This window comes from Bos taurus, chromosome 2, assembly GCF_002263795.3.
Source record: "Bos taurus isolate L1 Dominette 01449 registration number 42190680 breed Hereford chromosome 2, ARS-UCD2.0, whole genome shotgun sequence".
In the NCBI taxonomy this organism is placed as follows: Eukaryota; Metazoa; Chordata; class Mammalia; order Artiodactyla; family Bovidae; genus Bos; species Bos taurus.
This window is the reverse complement of record NC_037329.1, coordinates 111892523-111909789: the sequence shown is the minus strand read 5'-3', so window position 1 is coordinate 111909789 and position 17267 is coordinate 111892523. Positions and strand designations below refer to the sequence as shown.

The 17267-nt window shown below is 40.2% G+C and overlaps 1 protein-coding gene and 1 pseudogene across 1 annotated transcript in view; one reads left to right on the top strand and one right to left on the bottom strand.

Moving 5' to 3' along the window:
* The window catches only part of AP1S3 (adaptor related protein complex 1 subunit sigma 3), a 66838-nt gene extending 55380 nt beyond the window's left edge, over nt 1-11458 (top strand). Inside the window, 2 exon segments of the mRNA NM_001103296.2 lie at nt 3417-3554; nt 9538-11458. Coding sequence (NP_001096766.1) covers nt 3417-3554; nt 9538-9573 — 174 coding nt within the window. The 3' untranslated portion in view covers nt 9574-11458.
* Nucleotides 11459-15212: 3754 nt separating this feature from the next.
* LOC785395 (succinate dehydrogenase complex subunit C pseudogene) lies at nt 15213-16502 on the bottom strand (annotated as a pseudogene).
* Nucleotides 16503-17267: the final 765 nt, after the last annotated feature.

The window sequence follows — 17267 nt, the reverse complement described above, 5'->3', positions numbered from 1 at the left end:
TCCCCTGGAGAAGGGAAAGGCTAGCCACTTGAGTATTCTGGCCTGGAGAGTTCCATGGACTGTATAGTCCATGGGGTCTCAAAGAGTCAGACACGACTGAGCAACTTTTACTTCTTTCTATATCTTGGATAGTGTACTTCCCTTTCTATTATGTATGCTGTAAATATTATCCCCAGTCCAGGGCTCTACTTTTAACCTATACTCTGATCTTTCCACATTTTTGCCTGAGAAACTTGGTTCCATTGTCATTCAAATTCCTGGAGTAAAAGTGTTCTAGAAATAAAAGAATAGGTTTATAAGCTGAAAACATGTACTTTTGTAATGCCATCTTTTTTCTGATGGTTGTTCTTAAGAGGAAACCCTAACGGTCTGGGGAAATCCTAGATTATAGTATTATGTCCCAGGGAACAGATTCTCATTTTAAACTATACATATATGCACATATATATATGTTTGTGTATATGTGTCGAAAGACAGAGAGAGGGAAAGAGACAAAGAGTCAGACCCTGTAGGGAGAGGGAACTTAGATGTGTGTGTTACACACACACAGTTGTTGATTTCTTTTTTCTTTTTCTTTTGTTGGGCCACACCATGTGGCATGTGGGATTGTCCCCAACCAAAGATGGAACCTGGCCCCCTGCACTGGGAGTGTGGAGTCTTAACCACTGGACCAGGGAAGTCCCACACTTGTTGAATTGATGATATTTTCTAACGAATGAAGAGACCATAATGTTTGCAGATTAGTTAGGTTAATTTATCTGAGCTGGCCATATATTATAGTGATTTTGTACTTATTTGTTCTTATGCTTCTAGGTTCAGATGGAGAGTCTGCAAGTTTATTGACCTAAAGCATAAATATATAGAGCAATTTGTTAAAATATTGATATCCGTTTTATGTAAAGTCATAAAAATCGGAGGACTGTAGATCTGGGAAGCCATTAGTCCCCAGCAGCATAAAAGCAAGGCCTGTATCATGGCTGATTCATTCATTCATGCTGCAGACATTTATTGCATCCTACTATGTGCCAGGTTCCAGAGACACAAGGATGACTAAGGCAAGATCTATGCCTGAGCTCACAGGACAAGGGGAAGTGATTGATAAGTAAGTGTATACTCAGTCACACAAGATGTAAGAGAGAACATACAGGAAGTGATGCAAAAACCTCAAAGGGAGAAATGAGGATTTGGGGGAATCATTTTACTCATAACTTTTGAATTTGTCTTTGGAAAATGAGCTTGATTTTGTCAGCAGAATAAAGAAAAGGACATTTAGAGAATGTTCCAGGAATTTCTGGAATGTGCAAAGAGCAAAGGCAGGAAAGAACAGGGTGAGTTTGTAGAATGCGTAGCTGTAGCATGGGGTGGGTGCCAGCACAGGAAGCCAGCGAGCAAGCCCCAGGCCATGCTGAGCAATTCAGACTGTCCTGGACAGAAGACCTCACACAGGAAAGGAGCCAGATGAGCACTTTAGCAAAACATTAGTGGTCGTTGGCCTCTTGTGGGCACAGACACCACCGAGAAGGTCACTCCTTCTAGGATGCACTCTCTTGTGTCCTAAGCATGAGATAGTGCAGGTCTGAGCAACAGCAGTGAAAATAAGCAAGAATGGAAGGGTTATGAGCTTATGTACAAGATGGAATCCATAGGAGTTGGTGATCAAATTGAGAGGGATGAGACCAAGGGAGGGAGAAAAGGGAGAGGGAGGGGGAATGGAATAAATGTAGAATAAATGAGATTGAGCTGCTAGATAGAGGTTGCAGCTACTAAGCAAAGTAGGGACTAAAGGGAAAGGAATATGCTTGACTTCAGTTTGGGATTCAGAGACTTGGATGGAGGAATATGGAGGAAGAGATGTCTGGTTAGTGGGTAAAGATACTGGAGGAGCACTGCTGAGAGAGATCAGGCCCAGGCATCTCAGTTTGCTGTTACCTGCATGCAAGACACAGCTGCAGAGGGTCAATGAGATCATCCAGGAGAATGTATGTATCCCAAAGAGGCTCTCTTGAGAAACATTAGTCTTTAAGAGGAAAGCAGGTCCCTAGGATGTGAACATCAGAGAAGGCAATTGGACCCCACTCCAGTACTCTTGCCTGGAAAATCCCATGGACAGAGGAGCCTGGCAGGCTGCAGTCCATGGGGTCTCGAAGAGTCGTACACGACTGCGCGACTTCCCTTTCACTTTTCACTTTCATGCATTGGAGAAGGAAATGGCAACCCGCTCCAGTGTTCTTGCCTGGAGAATCCCAGGAACGGGGGAGTCTGGTGGGCTGCCGTCTGTGGGGTCGCACAGAGTCGGACACGACTGAAGTGACTTAGCAGCAGCAGCAGCAGGATAGAGATTTTTTTGCTTTGTCTGTTGATGTGTCTCAAGCATTTTTAAATACTTTTTAAATGAATGCAAGGTTCAGGGAGAGATAAATCATCCAAGGAGCCTGGAAAGAATCCTCAGAGATGGAGGAGGAAAGCAGGCATTGAGTCGTATTGGCAGCATCAGGCAGCCATCAAGAGGAGATTTTCAAGCAGGGGATTGGCGAAGTGTATCAGTGCTGTTGAGCAGTGAAGGTGAGAGAGGCCTGAAAGCTTTTGGTGAGCAGACATTCTGGAGGGTATGGAAAGGGAGAGTTGAGGACTATGTGGGAAGGGAAACGGTAGGGATGGGGCCTCGCTGGCTGGCTGGTGGAAGCATTGGAAGTGAGCCTTATTTGGATTATGCTCTTGCTACTTGCTACGTGTAACCAAATCTATCAGCCTCTGCATTGGTCTGTGACAGTGGCAGTGGTTCTCCACATGTGGTCCCCACACCAGCGTCATTAGCCTCACTTGGGCTCCTGTTAGACATTTAGTCTCTCAGGCTTTAACCTACTGAATCGGAAACTCCAGAGGTGGGGCCTAGTAGTGTGTGTTGCAGTGAGCATTCTGGGTGATTGGGTCACACTCTGAAGTTTGAGAACCACTTTTTTGAGACATAGTTTTGAGAAAAATTAGCACAATTGAGCTAATTTGCCTCTGAAGAATGAGCTTCTGAGAGTTCTAAAGCTAGGAGCCAAACTTACAGACCAGTGATCAGGAGCAACGAAACTGCCCTCATGACTGAAGTCAGCGAGGACTCAGCTTTTATCTGTGCTGATGGAAGGATGAACTGAGCAGCTCCCCACCTCGACTGAGCCTCGAATTTCTTGTTGTGACATTAAACAGTATTATCTGTGGACATGCTCTGCTTTAATAGAATGTGGTTTTACTTTTTTTTCAGGGCTCGGATTCCCCTAGTTCTGCTTTTCTGGCCTTAAAAATACCATCTGATGTTTTTATCTTTGGTGTGCCACATGGGTGTCACCATTGCAAAGCTTGAATCCCTGGCACGTGTTTCCCCTGATACTGCTGCAAGTTTATCAACACATTTGCTTTTGTCTTACCAGGTCTGTGAGCTAGATATTATCTTTAATTTTGAAAAGGCTTATTTTATCCTGGATGAGTTTATCATCGGTGGAGAAATTCAGGAAACATCCAAGAAATCTGCTGTCAAAGCCATTGAGGATTCTGATATGTTACAGGAGGTCAGTACACCTTTTCTCATGCCCTGGGAAAAGACGGTGGCGGCGGCGATGTATTAGCTGACACTTACTGTCTACTTTGTGCTGGGTATAGTTTCTAGGTAAGTCACATGTATTAACTTATTTAATTATCACTGCAATTCTAAGAGGTATATTGTTACCCACTTTTATTTATTTATTTTTTTGGCTCTGCCACAGCTTGTGGGATCTTAGTTCCCTGACCAGGCATCACAATGTAGGCACTCAGCAGTGAGACCACAGAGTTCTAACCATTGGACCACTAGGAAATTCTCTAGCCTCATTTTAAAGATGAATAAGCTGAGACACAGAGAAGTTTAATGATTGCTCAATGTCACAGAGCTAGTAATCGTGGAATAGAGATTTGAACCCAGGCACTTGGGCTCCAGAGTCTTTGCTTTTCATGTTTGACCTTATCAGTGAGGATCCCTCCCTCTCAAAAAGATATTAAATACTTGGTGCTATTCTTTTCAAGAATAATTTTATGGGAGGTATAAAAAGACTTGCATTAAAATACCCGTGTTGCCCTGGGAAAGAAGAATAACATCGTTATTCTATTTGCCAAGGTTACTAGAGCTTTATTACTGAAAGTGGCATTTATCATTTTAATTAAAATTTCCTACCTTCCTGGAGAGGCTGTGTGTGTGCCTATTTGCATAAATAAATTGGGAATTCTGTAGCTTGCTGTCAAGGAATAAATGGGCCCTGAAGCATCCATTTGGTTATGCTCCTGACTCTGTGATACTTATATAAAATACTATGGGGCTTTTCTTATAGATCCAGTCTGGATTTCCATCATCCCTAATAAGGGAACTTATCTACATTAGCCCACAGTCACTATGAGAAAAGAGTGCTTCACCGCACTGACCTTTGCCCTCCCAAATGAGATGATCTGCCTAACCCCTGATCCAGCATACCTTTGAGGGCCTGGCTTCCATGCCTGCTCTGCCACGTCTAGGTTCTTCTTCTCACAGCATCGTTGAGTCTATCTGTCTTTCTGTTTTCATGACAGCAGGTCACAACATCTTAGAGCACTACAAAGTATCTTTTAGAAATTGGCGGTAAAGCCATTCTTGCTGCTGTTTGAAAATAAGGGCCTGCTTGAGTTAGTAAAACAACATTAGGAATGACTTCCAAATAACGGTTTTGGCACATCTTTGAGCTGATGACTTGCTCCTGCCCATCCAGGGAACCAGTCCTCAGGTGAATGGATACTGAGAAAGATACAGGGTACCCCTGAGCCTCTCTGCTTGCCTATTAGGAACCTGCTGCATTTATTTCTAGATGTGTTATCACCTCAAAAAATGCATTTAAACTTTCTGATGTTCATTTGGCTTTCCCCAAATGCCACAGGAAGGGTATTTTACAAGGTACTTGAGAAATCACTGGTTTGGAAATTCCACAGAACAACCTTTCTTAAAATATGCCAGGGAGTTATTTATAATTCTGTCCTCAGGGCCCTTACTGTGGAATCACCTTATAGGAGAAACAGGCATTTAACAAGGTCTTTGGAACTTCAGTAATTAAAGCCTCTTGAATTAGGGCCAAGATACCCCTAGGTTATTTTGAGTTTCCCCTCCATAGGAAATAGTTTTAAAGGGCTTGCAGGTTGTATGGTGCTTCTTGTTCCAGTTAAATCTGGGAAGCAGGGAATGTCTGCTATTTCAAGAGAGAGACCCTTCACAATGAAACATTGATTGGTTGTTCATATCCCTGGTTATTGAGTGGAAGGTCTTGATAGGTAGGTCTCAGGGGGCCCCCCATTTAGCCGGCTTGTGAGCAGGGAGTATCACGACTGTCCTCTAAAACTCTCAATGAATTAGCAACACCTGCCAAATAGAAACAGAGTCACCAGTGTTCTCTTGGGATCTGGTACTTCAGCTAAGTCCGTGAACATTTGAGGAGCTGGTTGAAAAATTGACTGTGTATGTGTGGTTTGCTTTGTGTATCTGGTCAGAGCCACTGAGCATGAATAGACACATGTAATATAATTGGATAAAGAGAAAAAATTATTGCTTTCTTTTTTCCCTGTCTTTTGGACCTAAGCATGTATTTGTACTTGCTGATGTCTAAGGGAGGCCTTTGTAATATTCCTTTTACTTTTAGTACAACTGAACATCTCAAAGTAGCCCTGGACTTTTCCCTGACCCCTACCCAATAAAAGTTTTTTAGAATAAAAAGACTGTCTTTTTGTTTTTAGTGAGAAAATGCATAGTCTTAAACCTCTAAATTCTCAAAGCTTATTCTGAGTGTACTGGGGCTAGACATTGAAAATATGGAATGATGGAAGAGATTAACTGGTTGGGATGACTTTAAGAGGTACCTTATTTTGAAGGTACCTGTAGACACTGGTACAAAATGATTAGAAGAAAAAGGACACTCTGAAAGGAAGAAGATGATATTGTTGTTCAGTCACTAAGTTGTATCTGACTCTGCAACCTCATAGACTGTAACATGCCAGGCACCTCTGTCTTCCACTCTCTGCCAGAGTTTGTTCAAAATCATGTCGATTGAGTCAGTGATGCTATCTGACCATTTCATCCTCTGCCACTCGCTTCTTCTTTTGCCTGCAGTCTTTCCCAGCATCAGGGTCTTTTCCAATGAGTTGGTTCTTTGCATTGGGTGGCCAAAGTGTTGGAGCTTCAGTTTTAGCATCAGTCCTTCAGTGAGTATTCAGGGTTCATTTCCTTTAGGATTGACTGGTGTGATCTCCTTGCTATTCAAGGTACTCTCAAAAGTCTTCTCCAGCACCACAATTCAAAAGCATCAATTCTTTGGTGCTCAGCCTTCTTTATGGTTCATCTCTCAGCTCCATATATGACTAATGGAAAAACCACAGATTTGACTATACAGACCTTTGTCAGCAAAGTGATGCCTCTGCTTTTTAATACACTGATCCTCAAACACAGAGGTTGGTGCTCTTGGGATCACCAGTGGGGGTGACAAACATGTTCTGAGCACAGAATTAGAAAGCAAGTTAAGAAGGGAGGGTCAAAGGGTACCTCCTTAGGTCAAGCAATGAGATACCATGTATGTGTAGGTTGGGATTCATGAGAACTGACTAGGTATAATCCAACACTGTCTCCCTGAAAAGCACAAACATATTAGGCAGCTAAACCAAACCATAATACAATAAAATGTAGATTCCTAGTGCTGAATGCACAAGAGGCACTGCTGTGCGGGATAGAGAGCTGGAGTCCCATGATACCCTAGTCCTTGTGAAAGGCCAGGGCAGAGCTCTTTAAGCTTATGTGGCCTAAAAGTCTATTCCAACTTTTGAAGGGACAAGCTCCAGAAAATACCAACCACATATGTCATTGGCTTAAGTAACTTGAGTAGCAGCAAAGCTAGAGTTCTAAAGGGCAGCCAGTCTTTAGCAGATTGATTCCCTCAGTGGTGTGAATCAGTGCCAGTAACTAGAGACCAGTGAATTGTGAGGCCAGTGAAGTGACAACTCCAGGGCGTTTCCTGGGCCAGGCCCCTTCCAAGGCTGCAAGCTCCTATGGTCACATTTGCAAAGGTAAGGTATCTTAGCTGCAATGACTTTGTGGCCATTTAATGAATATGTAAGCTATTATAGAAGTGTGTCAGGCATTTAATTGATGAAACCCATATGCTTTTGTGACTTTTAAACATTTTTTAGAAAATTTATGATCCACTCCCATTTTTTCTCATTCTAATTAAACTTTATACCCAACTCTGTATTTGTAATTTTGTGTACTTTTTTATTTTAAAATTTTTATTTATTTTTAATATTTATTTATTTAACTAATTAATTTATTTTAATTGGAGGACAATTACTTTGCATATTGAGGTGGTTTTTGCCATACACCGACATAAATCAGCCACAGGTGCACATGTGTCCCCCATCCTGAACCCCCCTCCTGTGTCCCTCCCACCCCATCCCTCTGGGTTGTCCCAGGGCACTGGCTTTGAGTGCCCTGCTTCATGCATGCACTGGTCATCTATTTTACATATGGTAATATACATGTTTCAATGCTAACCTCTCAAATCATCTCACCCTCACCTTCTCCCTCAGAGCCCAAAAGTCTGTTCTTTACATCTGTGTCTCTTCTAATATTTATTTTTATTTGTTTGTTTATCTTCCTGTGCGGGGGTGTTAGTTGCGGCATGTGGGATTTAGTTACTTGACCAGGGATTGAATCTGGGCCCCCTACATTGGGAGCACAGACTCTTAACCACTGGATCACCAGGGAAGTGCCTGTATACCTAGTTAAATGCTATAAACTCTAGGTACCAAGAGACAGTCATGGCTCCTGGCCAATGTGATAGCCCAGGTTTAAAGACATGGACAATATCTGGGACTTCCCTTTTGGTCCAGTGGTTAAGACTACATGCTCCCAATGCATGGGGCACGAGTTTGATCCCTGGTTGGGGATCTGAGGTCCCCCAAGTCACACAAGGCATAGCCCCCCACCCCTCCTGAAAAAAGATATGGGCAATAGCTATAAGAGGAGATACAGGGCAGAGGTCTTAAGGTGTGGGCTTGCTCATCCAGGAGGTGTAATAACTTTGTAAGAAAGTGGATGATGACATGTGAGTATTTTCAGCAGAGGGGGACTGGAATTCTAAATAGAGCTGGTGGAAACAAGAAACCTGATTTCTAAGCCTACTATCCTCTGAGCAATCTTGCTTAGCCACGGTTTGGTCTGTTTGGCCCTTGCTGGTGGATGTTTTCACCGGCAGGTGCGTGTGAATCGCGTCCCCTGGAGTTCAAGCTTAAGACCAGGTTGAACATTACTGATTGTATGTGATTTACACAGAAGCAGTAGGGGTATTACCTAAGGCTGGCCCCTTGAGTTCTCTGACTGATTCAACCCAGAGGTCACTGTGTTGTATAAGTATATGTTTATAACAGGGACAGAGTGGAAGAGGAAGCCCATCCATCATGCATAATAAAGGGTTTGCAACATCAATGTAATTTTTAACTCTGCCTGTAACTGTGAATCCATTTAAACTTTTTTTTTTAAGTACTGGGAAAGAATTATGGTCTTGTGGCATGTTAGCAAACTTGGTAAGTGATGAGGAGGATGAAGAAACATAATTTGTATACTTTGGAGGATAGCCTTTTCAAAATACATGGAAGAAATTTAAAGTATTATGGTCTGTTTATCCTTTATGTCTTGGAAATAAAATACTCTGTATCTGTAATGATACATATGGTTTACCCAGTGGCTCAGCAGTAAAGAATCTTCCTGCAGTGCAGGAGATGCAGCAGGAGCCATGGGTTCAATCCCTTGGCCAGAAAGATCCTCTGGAGAAAGAAATGGCAACCCAGTCCAGTATTCTTGCCTGGGAAATCTCATGTACAGAGAAGCCTGGCTGGCTACAGTCCATGGGTTCGCAAAGACTCAGATATGACTTAGCAACTAAACAACAATGATATGTATGTCATACAAATACCATTCAGATTTCTCTCATACCTGTTCCTGGAAGTGGTCGTCATGGTCATTTTAGCAGGTGCATTTTTCTGAAGTCAACAGTGATAGCTTAGCAGCTGCTGCTTAAGCATTTCTCTTATTAGGCATTGATTTTACAGTCAAACTTAGCTTTTCCTCTGTTGAAAGTTATTTAATTCCAGCCATAGAGATGTGTATATAAATTACACTCAAACTTTGAACCACTTTTCTTGATTAGAATGCAAATATTTATGACCATATACACTTCCCAAAACTTCTTTTTGAAAATTACCTGGCCATCCAGTGGTAGGACTCTGCCCTTTCACTGCTGTGGGCTTGGGTTCAGCTCCTGGTGATGGAAGTAAGATCCTACAAACTGTGAGGTATGGTCAAAAAAACCCCAAAACACACACAAACGAACAAACAAAAGCTTCTTTTCACCAGTGGCATAATAAATTAGTAGAAGAATGAAGTGATTTTCAAAATTTTCAGTCTCCTGCAGGATGTGGTTTAAGGGGGAATCATTTTAATCTATTGTTCTCTTTCAGACAATGGAAGAATACATGAACAAGCCCACCTTTTAACCACACATCTACTTGAAAACTTCAAGTGCTACGTGTTATGAACCTGTAAATAAGCAGTGCCTTGAATTTAGACGACAGAGCCTCTGGCACCATGCCAAAAATAGCTTAAAAGGGATTTTTTGTTCACTAGCAAAAATTAAAGTTGTTTGACATAATATATTTATCATTATTCATATCTGTATTATACTGTATATGACTGCTTGGATGTTAAAAAACTGCTTCATAGTTCAATAGACTGAATGTTTGCAGTGCTTTAACTCCATGTCATATTTTTGAGCAAATTTAAATAAATTTGTTGCAGAGTGTTTTGTTGCATTTGATCCTCTTCTGACAGGATGAAAACTGTATTATAATCCATGATTTTAAGTGTAAAGTATATCTTGTAATACTTTTTCTAAATGTTTAGCTTTTTAAATTGTGTAGTGATTCACATGTTAATAGTTCAGAGTTCATACATGATGTTAGACATTTTTAATACACTTAGTGCTGTCACTTCAATCCAGATACAGAGTATCTGATTTTGATGTCCTGAAGTCATTAATTTTTCAGGGCTGGAATTAAGGAAAACAACCAAAGATAGTATAGGACTTGAGTGCTTTTGTTATTGTTGTTTTAAATTTTATTTTATTTTTAATTGGAAGATAATGACTGAACTTAAATGTTTTTGATGCCTTAGAAGCTGCTATCTAGGCGAGGTTTTAATTTTACCTTTTAATTGAATATGAGGGGCATTCCAATAAGGTTGTGTTTTCTACAAGCTCTATGTATTTATTAAGATTTTGATACATCTGAAAATAAAGTGTCTATAACTTCCCTTGTCATAAATAGTGTAATAAAGATTAATAACGGTAGCAATAATAATTATTAATACTGCTATTTTAATTATCTTTTATGTTACAAGTACCCTTAGTTGCTTGAGATATTTTTGTTTCCAGTATGTTTTCATGTATATCTAATATATTTGAAGACTTACTGTTTATTAGGCTTGCTTGGAACATTGAATATTATTGTTGCCTGAGTAGTATGTGCCTTTCTCCTTTTTCTTTCCTCATCTCCCAAAGGAAGTACTTGCTGCTGCCTATTATTATTGTGACTATGTCACACTCATGCTTCCTGAAATGAAAGTTCTATATAACCAGGTAATAAAAGTGATCAGACCCTCCAGGGAGAACTAACTTCTACTGTTCTGTCTTGGTGCCCTGTTTTGATGTCTTACCTGTGCATTTTCAGTGTCCGTTTGAGGTCAGATATCATCATGTGGCAGTGGTTAGGGACCCTCTAGAGTTCTTCCTGAGAGAATAGTGTGCTTGCTGTTGGAGAATCCAACATGAGAGAAAAATGTCCTCTTTAATTGATCTTGCTAGACATACTTAGGGTAAAATGGCTGGAGAAGAGTGGAAGAACATGAGTAAAAATGGAGCAACTCCAAAATAGAACCATCATAAAAAAGAAATAACTCAGATTAGTCTATGAAGAAATTATAAGACTTTTAATATCTGACACTTCCTCAGCTTAATCATGTATTTACAAGTAGGGCATCAGATTGAAGTTTGTCATTTTTCACCACTTTTGGATGAAGGTATTGATTGAACCTCACTCTCAAATGTAACATATACACTGGAGAAGTCTGTATTAGACACTGTCTGACTGTAGATGGGCCTCCTCAAACTTCATGTCTGCAGCACACACGGAACGTGAACATAACGATATGGCACTCTGGGGTAAATCTGAGGGATCCTGGGTACGTCTTACATGGACCTTGGTGAAAATAATCATGTTTTCTTTATATCATTTAATGTAATAAAACTACTAAGGGAAAGGAAAGATAATAAATATTAAACTTGTATAAAACTTCCAAATAAATTTTTTTTAAGTTTTTTAATGAGGAATTGGAGTGTGTTTTTATGAATATATATTTTTTAAAATCAGATTTTATGTCTGAAATTGCTATTCATACTTTCTAGTGAAGTCCTTATAACCTCTTCATTTTCTGTGTAATCACCACCAAGGAGAAACTTCATAAGCACGTGACAGAAAACGAGAGAAGAGAATTTATTGTTCTGCACCCACTGGCTTTCTTCTCACCATTCACCTACATTTTGATAATTTGATCTTTTTATGTGTGGTAAATCATTCTTTAAACTACTAACTCCTTTTCTTTTATTAGCAAATGTAAAGTTGACATTTCTTATGACCAGTCAAGTGAATTTTTAATTCACACTTTTTCCCACATCAAGTCTCCTAAAATAATAAAAAGCTTTTCCCTCAAACATACACACATGTTGTTCTTCTACATCTAATAATTCATCTTTAGGATTTGTATTACAGTATCCATGAAACATCATTCATGAACTCTGTTTAGCTTTACTTTTCTGTTGTAATTAATCAATAAACTTTATTGGTAAATGTTTTAATTTCTTTTCCACATGGTCCCTGCAATTTTACATTAAGTTCATTAGATCCTCTGGAATGTAAGTAAGCAAGCCAATTATTTGCAAAGGGAGGGTCAATAAATTTTTTTCAATCCTTATTTTAACTCTTGAAAAAATCCTGACCTTCAACCATGTTCTGTGGTATTCAATGGTGATAATCTATTTTGTCACATAAAGCTAAAACTAGAAAGAACTGTAATAACCAGGGCCAAATTAGATTGACTTTTTGATAGTACTACTTGATAATGGAATTCAAGCCAGCTATTTAATACGGAATTCAGATGTACTTTTACTTTTGATCAGTTCTTTGTGAATAAACTCACATATTGACTGAATCCAACTGACTAAATCTCCTTGCGTCTCTGTTGTCCAGTGCATAACTTACACTGTGTTTCCATCACAACTTACTTGTTTCAAAGTGTTAATTTACTATTACTTTTTCACTTCCACTTTGATTTGCTGCTGCTGCTGCTAAGTCGCTTCAGTTGTGTCCGACTCTTCCACGTGTGCGACCACCTGCAGCCTACCAGGCTCCTCCGTCCATGGGATTTTCCAGGTAAGAGTACGGGAATGGGGTGCCGTTGCCTTCTCCATTTGATTTGCTACTTTACAGAATAAGTAATGTAAGCATATCTCTTCAGAGCTTACTAGCACAGTTCCGAATAACAATAGATTAATATGAGATGATATGTTTATGATTTAACTATCTTCTAGATTAGACCAAATTGTTTTCATGTCTGTGGCATGTCCTCTGTTTAACTAATAGTATTATTCAAAAGTGGTAATTTTTCCTCATTCCTTTGGAAAATATTAAGTGTTTCCATGGAGGTTGTCTGCAATTCTGTGAGTTAATGTGGGCTTTTGTAGTTGGTAGCATGATCTTAAAACTAACTTTATGAGCTACACCTGATATCGCTAATTTTGAAAAGAACTGTGCTTCTTATTTTATTCTTATTTAAAATGTGAATCTTGCATATAGTGGATGTTTAGTAGAAAGATGCCAGCATGTTTACTTGATAATAATTTGAAGTAAAGAAAACATTTAAGCTGAAGAAGAGGAAGAATTATGGGAACTCTCAGTTGCAAGTGTAAGATAATTCTCATACTGCTTTATTAGTGATTTGAACTATTTTATGCAGTTTTCTTGAGGGAGAGAAATCTGTTGAATTTATGGAGCCTCCAGTTTTAAAAAACATTTTTACTCTGTTGTGGAAAAATATCTGTGAAATTTGAGACTATGTAAATGTGAAGAAAAATAATGGACTTATAAGAGGTTTATGGTCAAGAATTAAGTTTTAAAAATAATTTAGGCTTTTATACTTTTAAGAATGACACAAAAATAAATTTTAAAATTATAAAAATGTAATTTTGAAAATGAGTGCAGTCAATATTGGAAGCAGTAAAATATTAATTTCCACTTAATAAAAAAACTAAAAATGTTTTAAAAGTATAAATATTACTTTCACTTATGTGTGTATGTGTGTTAGTTGCTCAGTTGTGTCCAACTCTTTGCGACCCCATGGACTGTAGCTCTCCAGGCTTCTCTGTCCATGGAATTCTCCAGGCAAAAATACTGGAGTGGGTTGCCAGTCCCTTCTCCAGGGGGTCTTCCTGACCCAGGGATTGAACCCGGGTCTCCCACATTGTGGGCAAATTCTTTACCATCTGAGCCACCAGGGAAGCCTTATGTAGGATAAAATAATTTTGGAGAATCTGTACATGATGATTATGTTTTCATGTTTTTAAAAATAAGCAGTTTTATTTCTTGAAGTGTATTTTTAATGATTTTTTACTGAGTCAGTTCAGCTAATTATAATATTAAAGCTAAAAGTGAAACAATGGATGTGCAAGTGAATAAACAAAGGCACATAATAAGAAAAATAAAATCAATTATGTTCTACTTAAAATATCTAATCTTATATGATGATAATGGTGAAGAAAATGTGTACATATTTCCTCTATTAGTTGAATACTTCATTAAAAATGTAAGAGCAGACAGCAAATTAAATTGCAAGAAAATTTAAATTTTTACCTACATGCAAAGAAGCTCAAAAATGACAAATCATAAACTAAAAATCAGACTCATTCAGGGAGTGTTACCTGTGCTTATATTTTATTTACACCCTCTCTGCTCTCTGTGCTTTCTGTATTCAAAATCTTACAAGCATAATTACTGAATTTTTCTGAGGCAGCCATCCAAATGCTATTCAAATATAAGTTAAACTTTTGTGAACTTTTGAATTGATAGAAATAATTGCTCATTCTTTCTAAAATTTCTGTATATGATTTTCATCTATCAGTCTCTCCTAGCAAACAAGTGGGCCATCGCTCACTGCTAAGGATGTTCTGAGCCATAAGACTAAGTGTCTTGATTATGTTTAGAGCATCAAAATGGACTAGGAATTGGGAGCTTTCATACCCATTCTGAATGTACCACTGACAAAGTTCATGAACTTGCTCTTTGAAATGGATGGAATGTCAGAATTAGATGGGATTGTGGAACTGAGCTAGTCTAAACCATTCACTATACAGAAGAGGAAAGAATAATCATTACATTGACATCTATGCTTTGATTAGGTCCCAGTGCTAGTCATTTGCTTAATTAAACCTTGTCTTGATCAAAGATCTTAAACTTCATGAAAGTATTTGATGAGTTTTTTTCCTGGTATGAAATAAAAGCCTAATGACATTCAAGCATGTTTTTCACCCTTTTAAATGATACAAGTGAAGTATATTGAGTGCACTTTAGATAAAGCATGCCATTATAGGAGCAGAAAGAAGGGCAACTCTTGGAATACAGATAAAGAGTGAATCACCAAGGTTGTGTTGTTGAATTTTGGAGGTGGAATATCTTATGTGTTTTAGGGGAGAGAAGAGAACAGAAGTGCAATACATTTTGTGGCTAATGTGAATAAAAGAGATTAATAATCTAGAAAAATCACTGAATTATGTGACATTTCCTGCTTTCAGTTAAAGTTTGTCATTTCAACCTTTTTTATAGCTAACTATGAAATAAAAGGAGAAGGCAATGGCACCCCACTCCAGTACTCTTGCCTGGAAAATTCCATGGGCGGAGGAGCCTGGTAGGCTGCAGTCCATGGGGTCGCACAGAGTCGGACATGACTGAGTGACTTCACCTTCACCCATGCACTGGAGAAGGAAATGGCAACCCACTCCAGTGTTCTTTTTTTTTTTTTTTTTTCAAAGGCAAAATAATAATTTTAATTCAGTTTCAGAAAAAGATGTCACGTGATTCTGGATTAGAAAACATGACAGTAAGAGGTTTGGTTTTTCTGGAAACACAAGGAAAAGAAATAACCCGTAACAGATTCAACAATAATTTTCTGGATTTTCTTCTTGCATCAAAAGCTATATATCTTCTCCCCAAGACCTGCTCCAAGAGCCAACTTAACTCTTCTTATCTCCCGCTAGCTGGGACAGGCTAATTCTCCTGCACCCCCACCCCTCTCCTTTCAGTCACACTATGTGGGTGCTAAAGACCCTGGGCTCTGACCAATGGACAGAATTGTCCTTTGAGCCAGCAACCCACAGGCAGTGGCACCTGGATCCCCACTCCCAGTCCCCACGGCAGAGGCCACAGAGCTGGCATTGTTTCCACTGTCTCAGGAAAAAGGAGCCAAAGGCTGACCCTCAGCATAAATCAAGGCCTAACATGGAGAGAGAAAGAAGGCTCCCAAGCCCAGAGTAGGCTGCAAGCCGGGGGCAAGAAAAGGGAGTTTTTGCAGTCATTCCATCCTTAGAAATAAGGAGAAAACTGGACCCTTTTCCACCGTTATGGTTCTGTAAGGTACTCTACTGCTGAGCTCCAAGGGGATCTGCAAGCAAAGAAGGGTCTAAACAAATCAGAATAACTTTGCCCTGGCCAAAGACAAGAGTAACAAACAGGAAGACAGGTCAATGTGATAATTTGTAGGATGATGACACTGGGAACTTCGGCTCTTCACATGGCTGCCAGCCCTACAGAGGACAACACAGTAAGAACCAGGACAGCCTCTCCAGACTGGTGTAGCTGGGAAATCGTCAGGCCTTTTCCTAGATCCCACATCAAGTGTCGGATCCCATTCCAGGTGTGATACATGAGAGGGAAGACAAGTGCAAATTTGGCTGTGTGGATCAGTGCTGGCCCCAAACACAGGGACTTCACAAATTCCAAATGAGACTCAAAGCTCCCAGGGACCAAGAGGGCTGACAAGCCAAAAAGAGAGACTCCTGCACTCAAGGCAATACCAGTGCCACGGTGGCAAATGGACATCGCCATGGGAAGAGACCAGCCGTAGATGCTGATATGGGGAGACAAAGGACGGTTTAAACTAGTGTTCTTACTCCAGAACCTCTCCATCTCTTCTTTGGCTGTGGTTCCCAAAGGAACAGCATTTCTGATACAGAGCTGAGGACTAAGGTGGGCACGGAGGCAGTGACGGCCAACATGTCTCAACAAGAGCGCAGCCATCTTGGGATCCGGCCTGACGGAAGTCCACTCCAGTGTTCTTGACTGGAGAATCCCAGGGACGGTGGAGCCTGGTGGGCTGCCGTCTATGGGGTCTCACAGAGTCAGACAGGACTGAAGCCACTTAGCTGCAGCAGCAGCAGCAGCAGCAGCAGCAGCATGAAATAAAACCTTCCATTTGGATCTGAGTCAAGGACCAGTGCTGGATGAAATCAAAACACTGCTTGGAAAATATGGTCAAGACAAGATGTTCATTTACCAAATCATTTCGTGTTTCCTCCTGGGCTTACTGCTAGACTTCACTTCCCACCCTTCTTGAAGTTTGATTTCTCCATAATGGAATCATAACCAGTGGCATGTGGGTCCAAGTAACATATGCCCAAGTGCAGGTCTGGCTATTGAAACACTCCCAAGTGTAACCCTCCATTCTCTCATCTTTCCCGGTTTATAGCTGAAGGAAAATACGCGAGAATACAGAGAAGGCAAAGCCCTGAGGTGGAAGGAACCTAAAAAAGTTTTGTTTGGAAAGCCAACCAAGCAGGAACAGTCGCACTGTACTGTTATGTGTGATGGAAATAAACTTCTCTGATGTTAAGTCCCTGAACTCTTCAGTTCAGTTGAGTCGCTCAGTCGTGTCCGACTCTTTGCGACCCCATGAATCGCAGCACGCCAGGCCTCCCTGTCCATCACCAACTCCCAGAGTTCACTTAGACTCACATCCACCGAGTCAGTGATGCCATCTCATCCTCTGTCGTCCCCTTCTCCTCCTGCCCCCAATCCCTCCCAGCATCAGA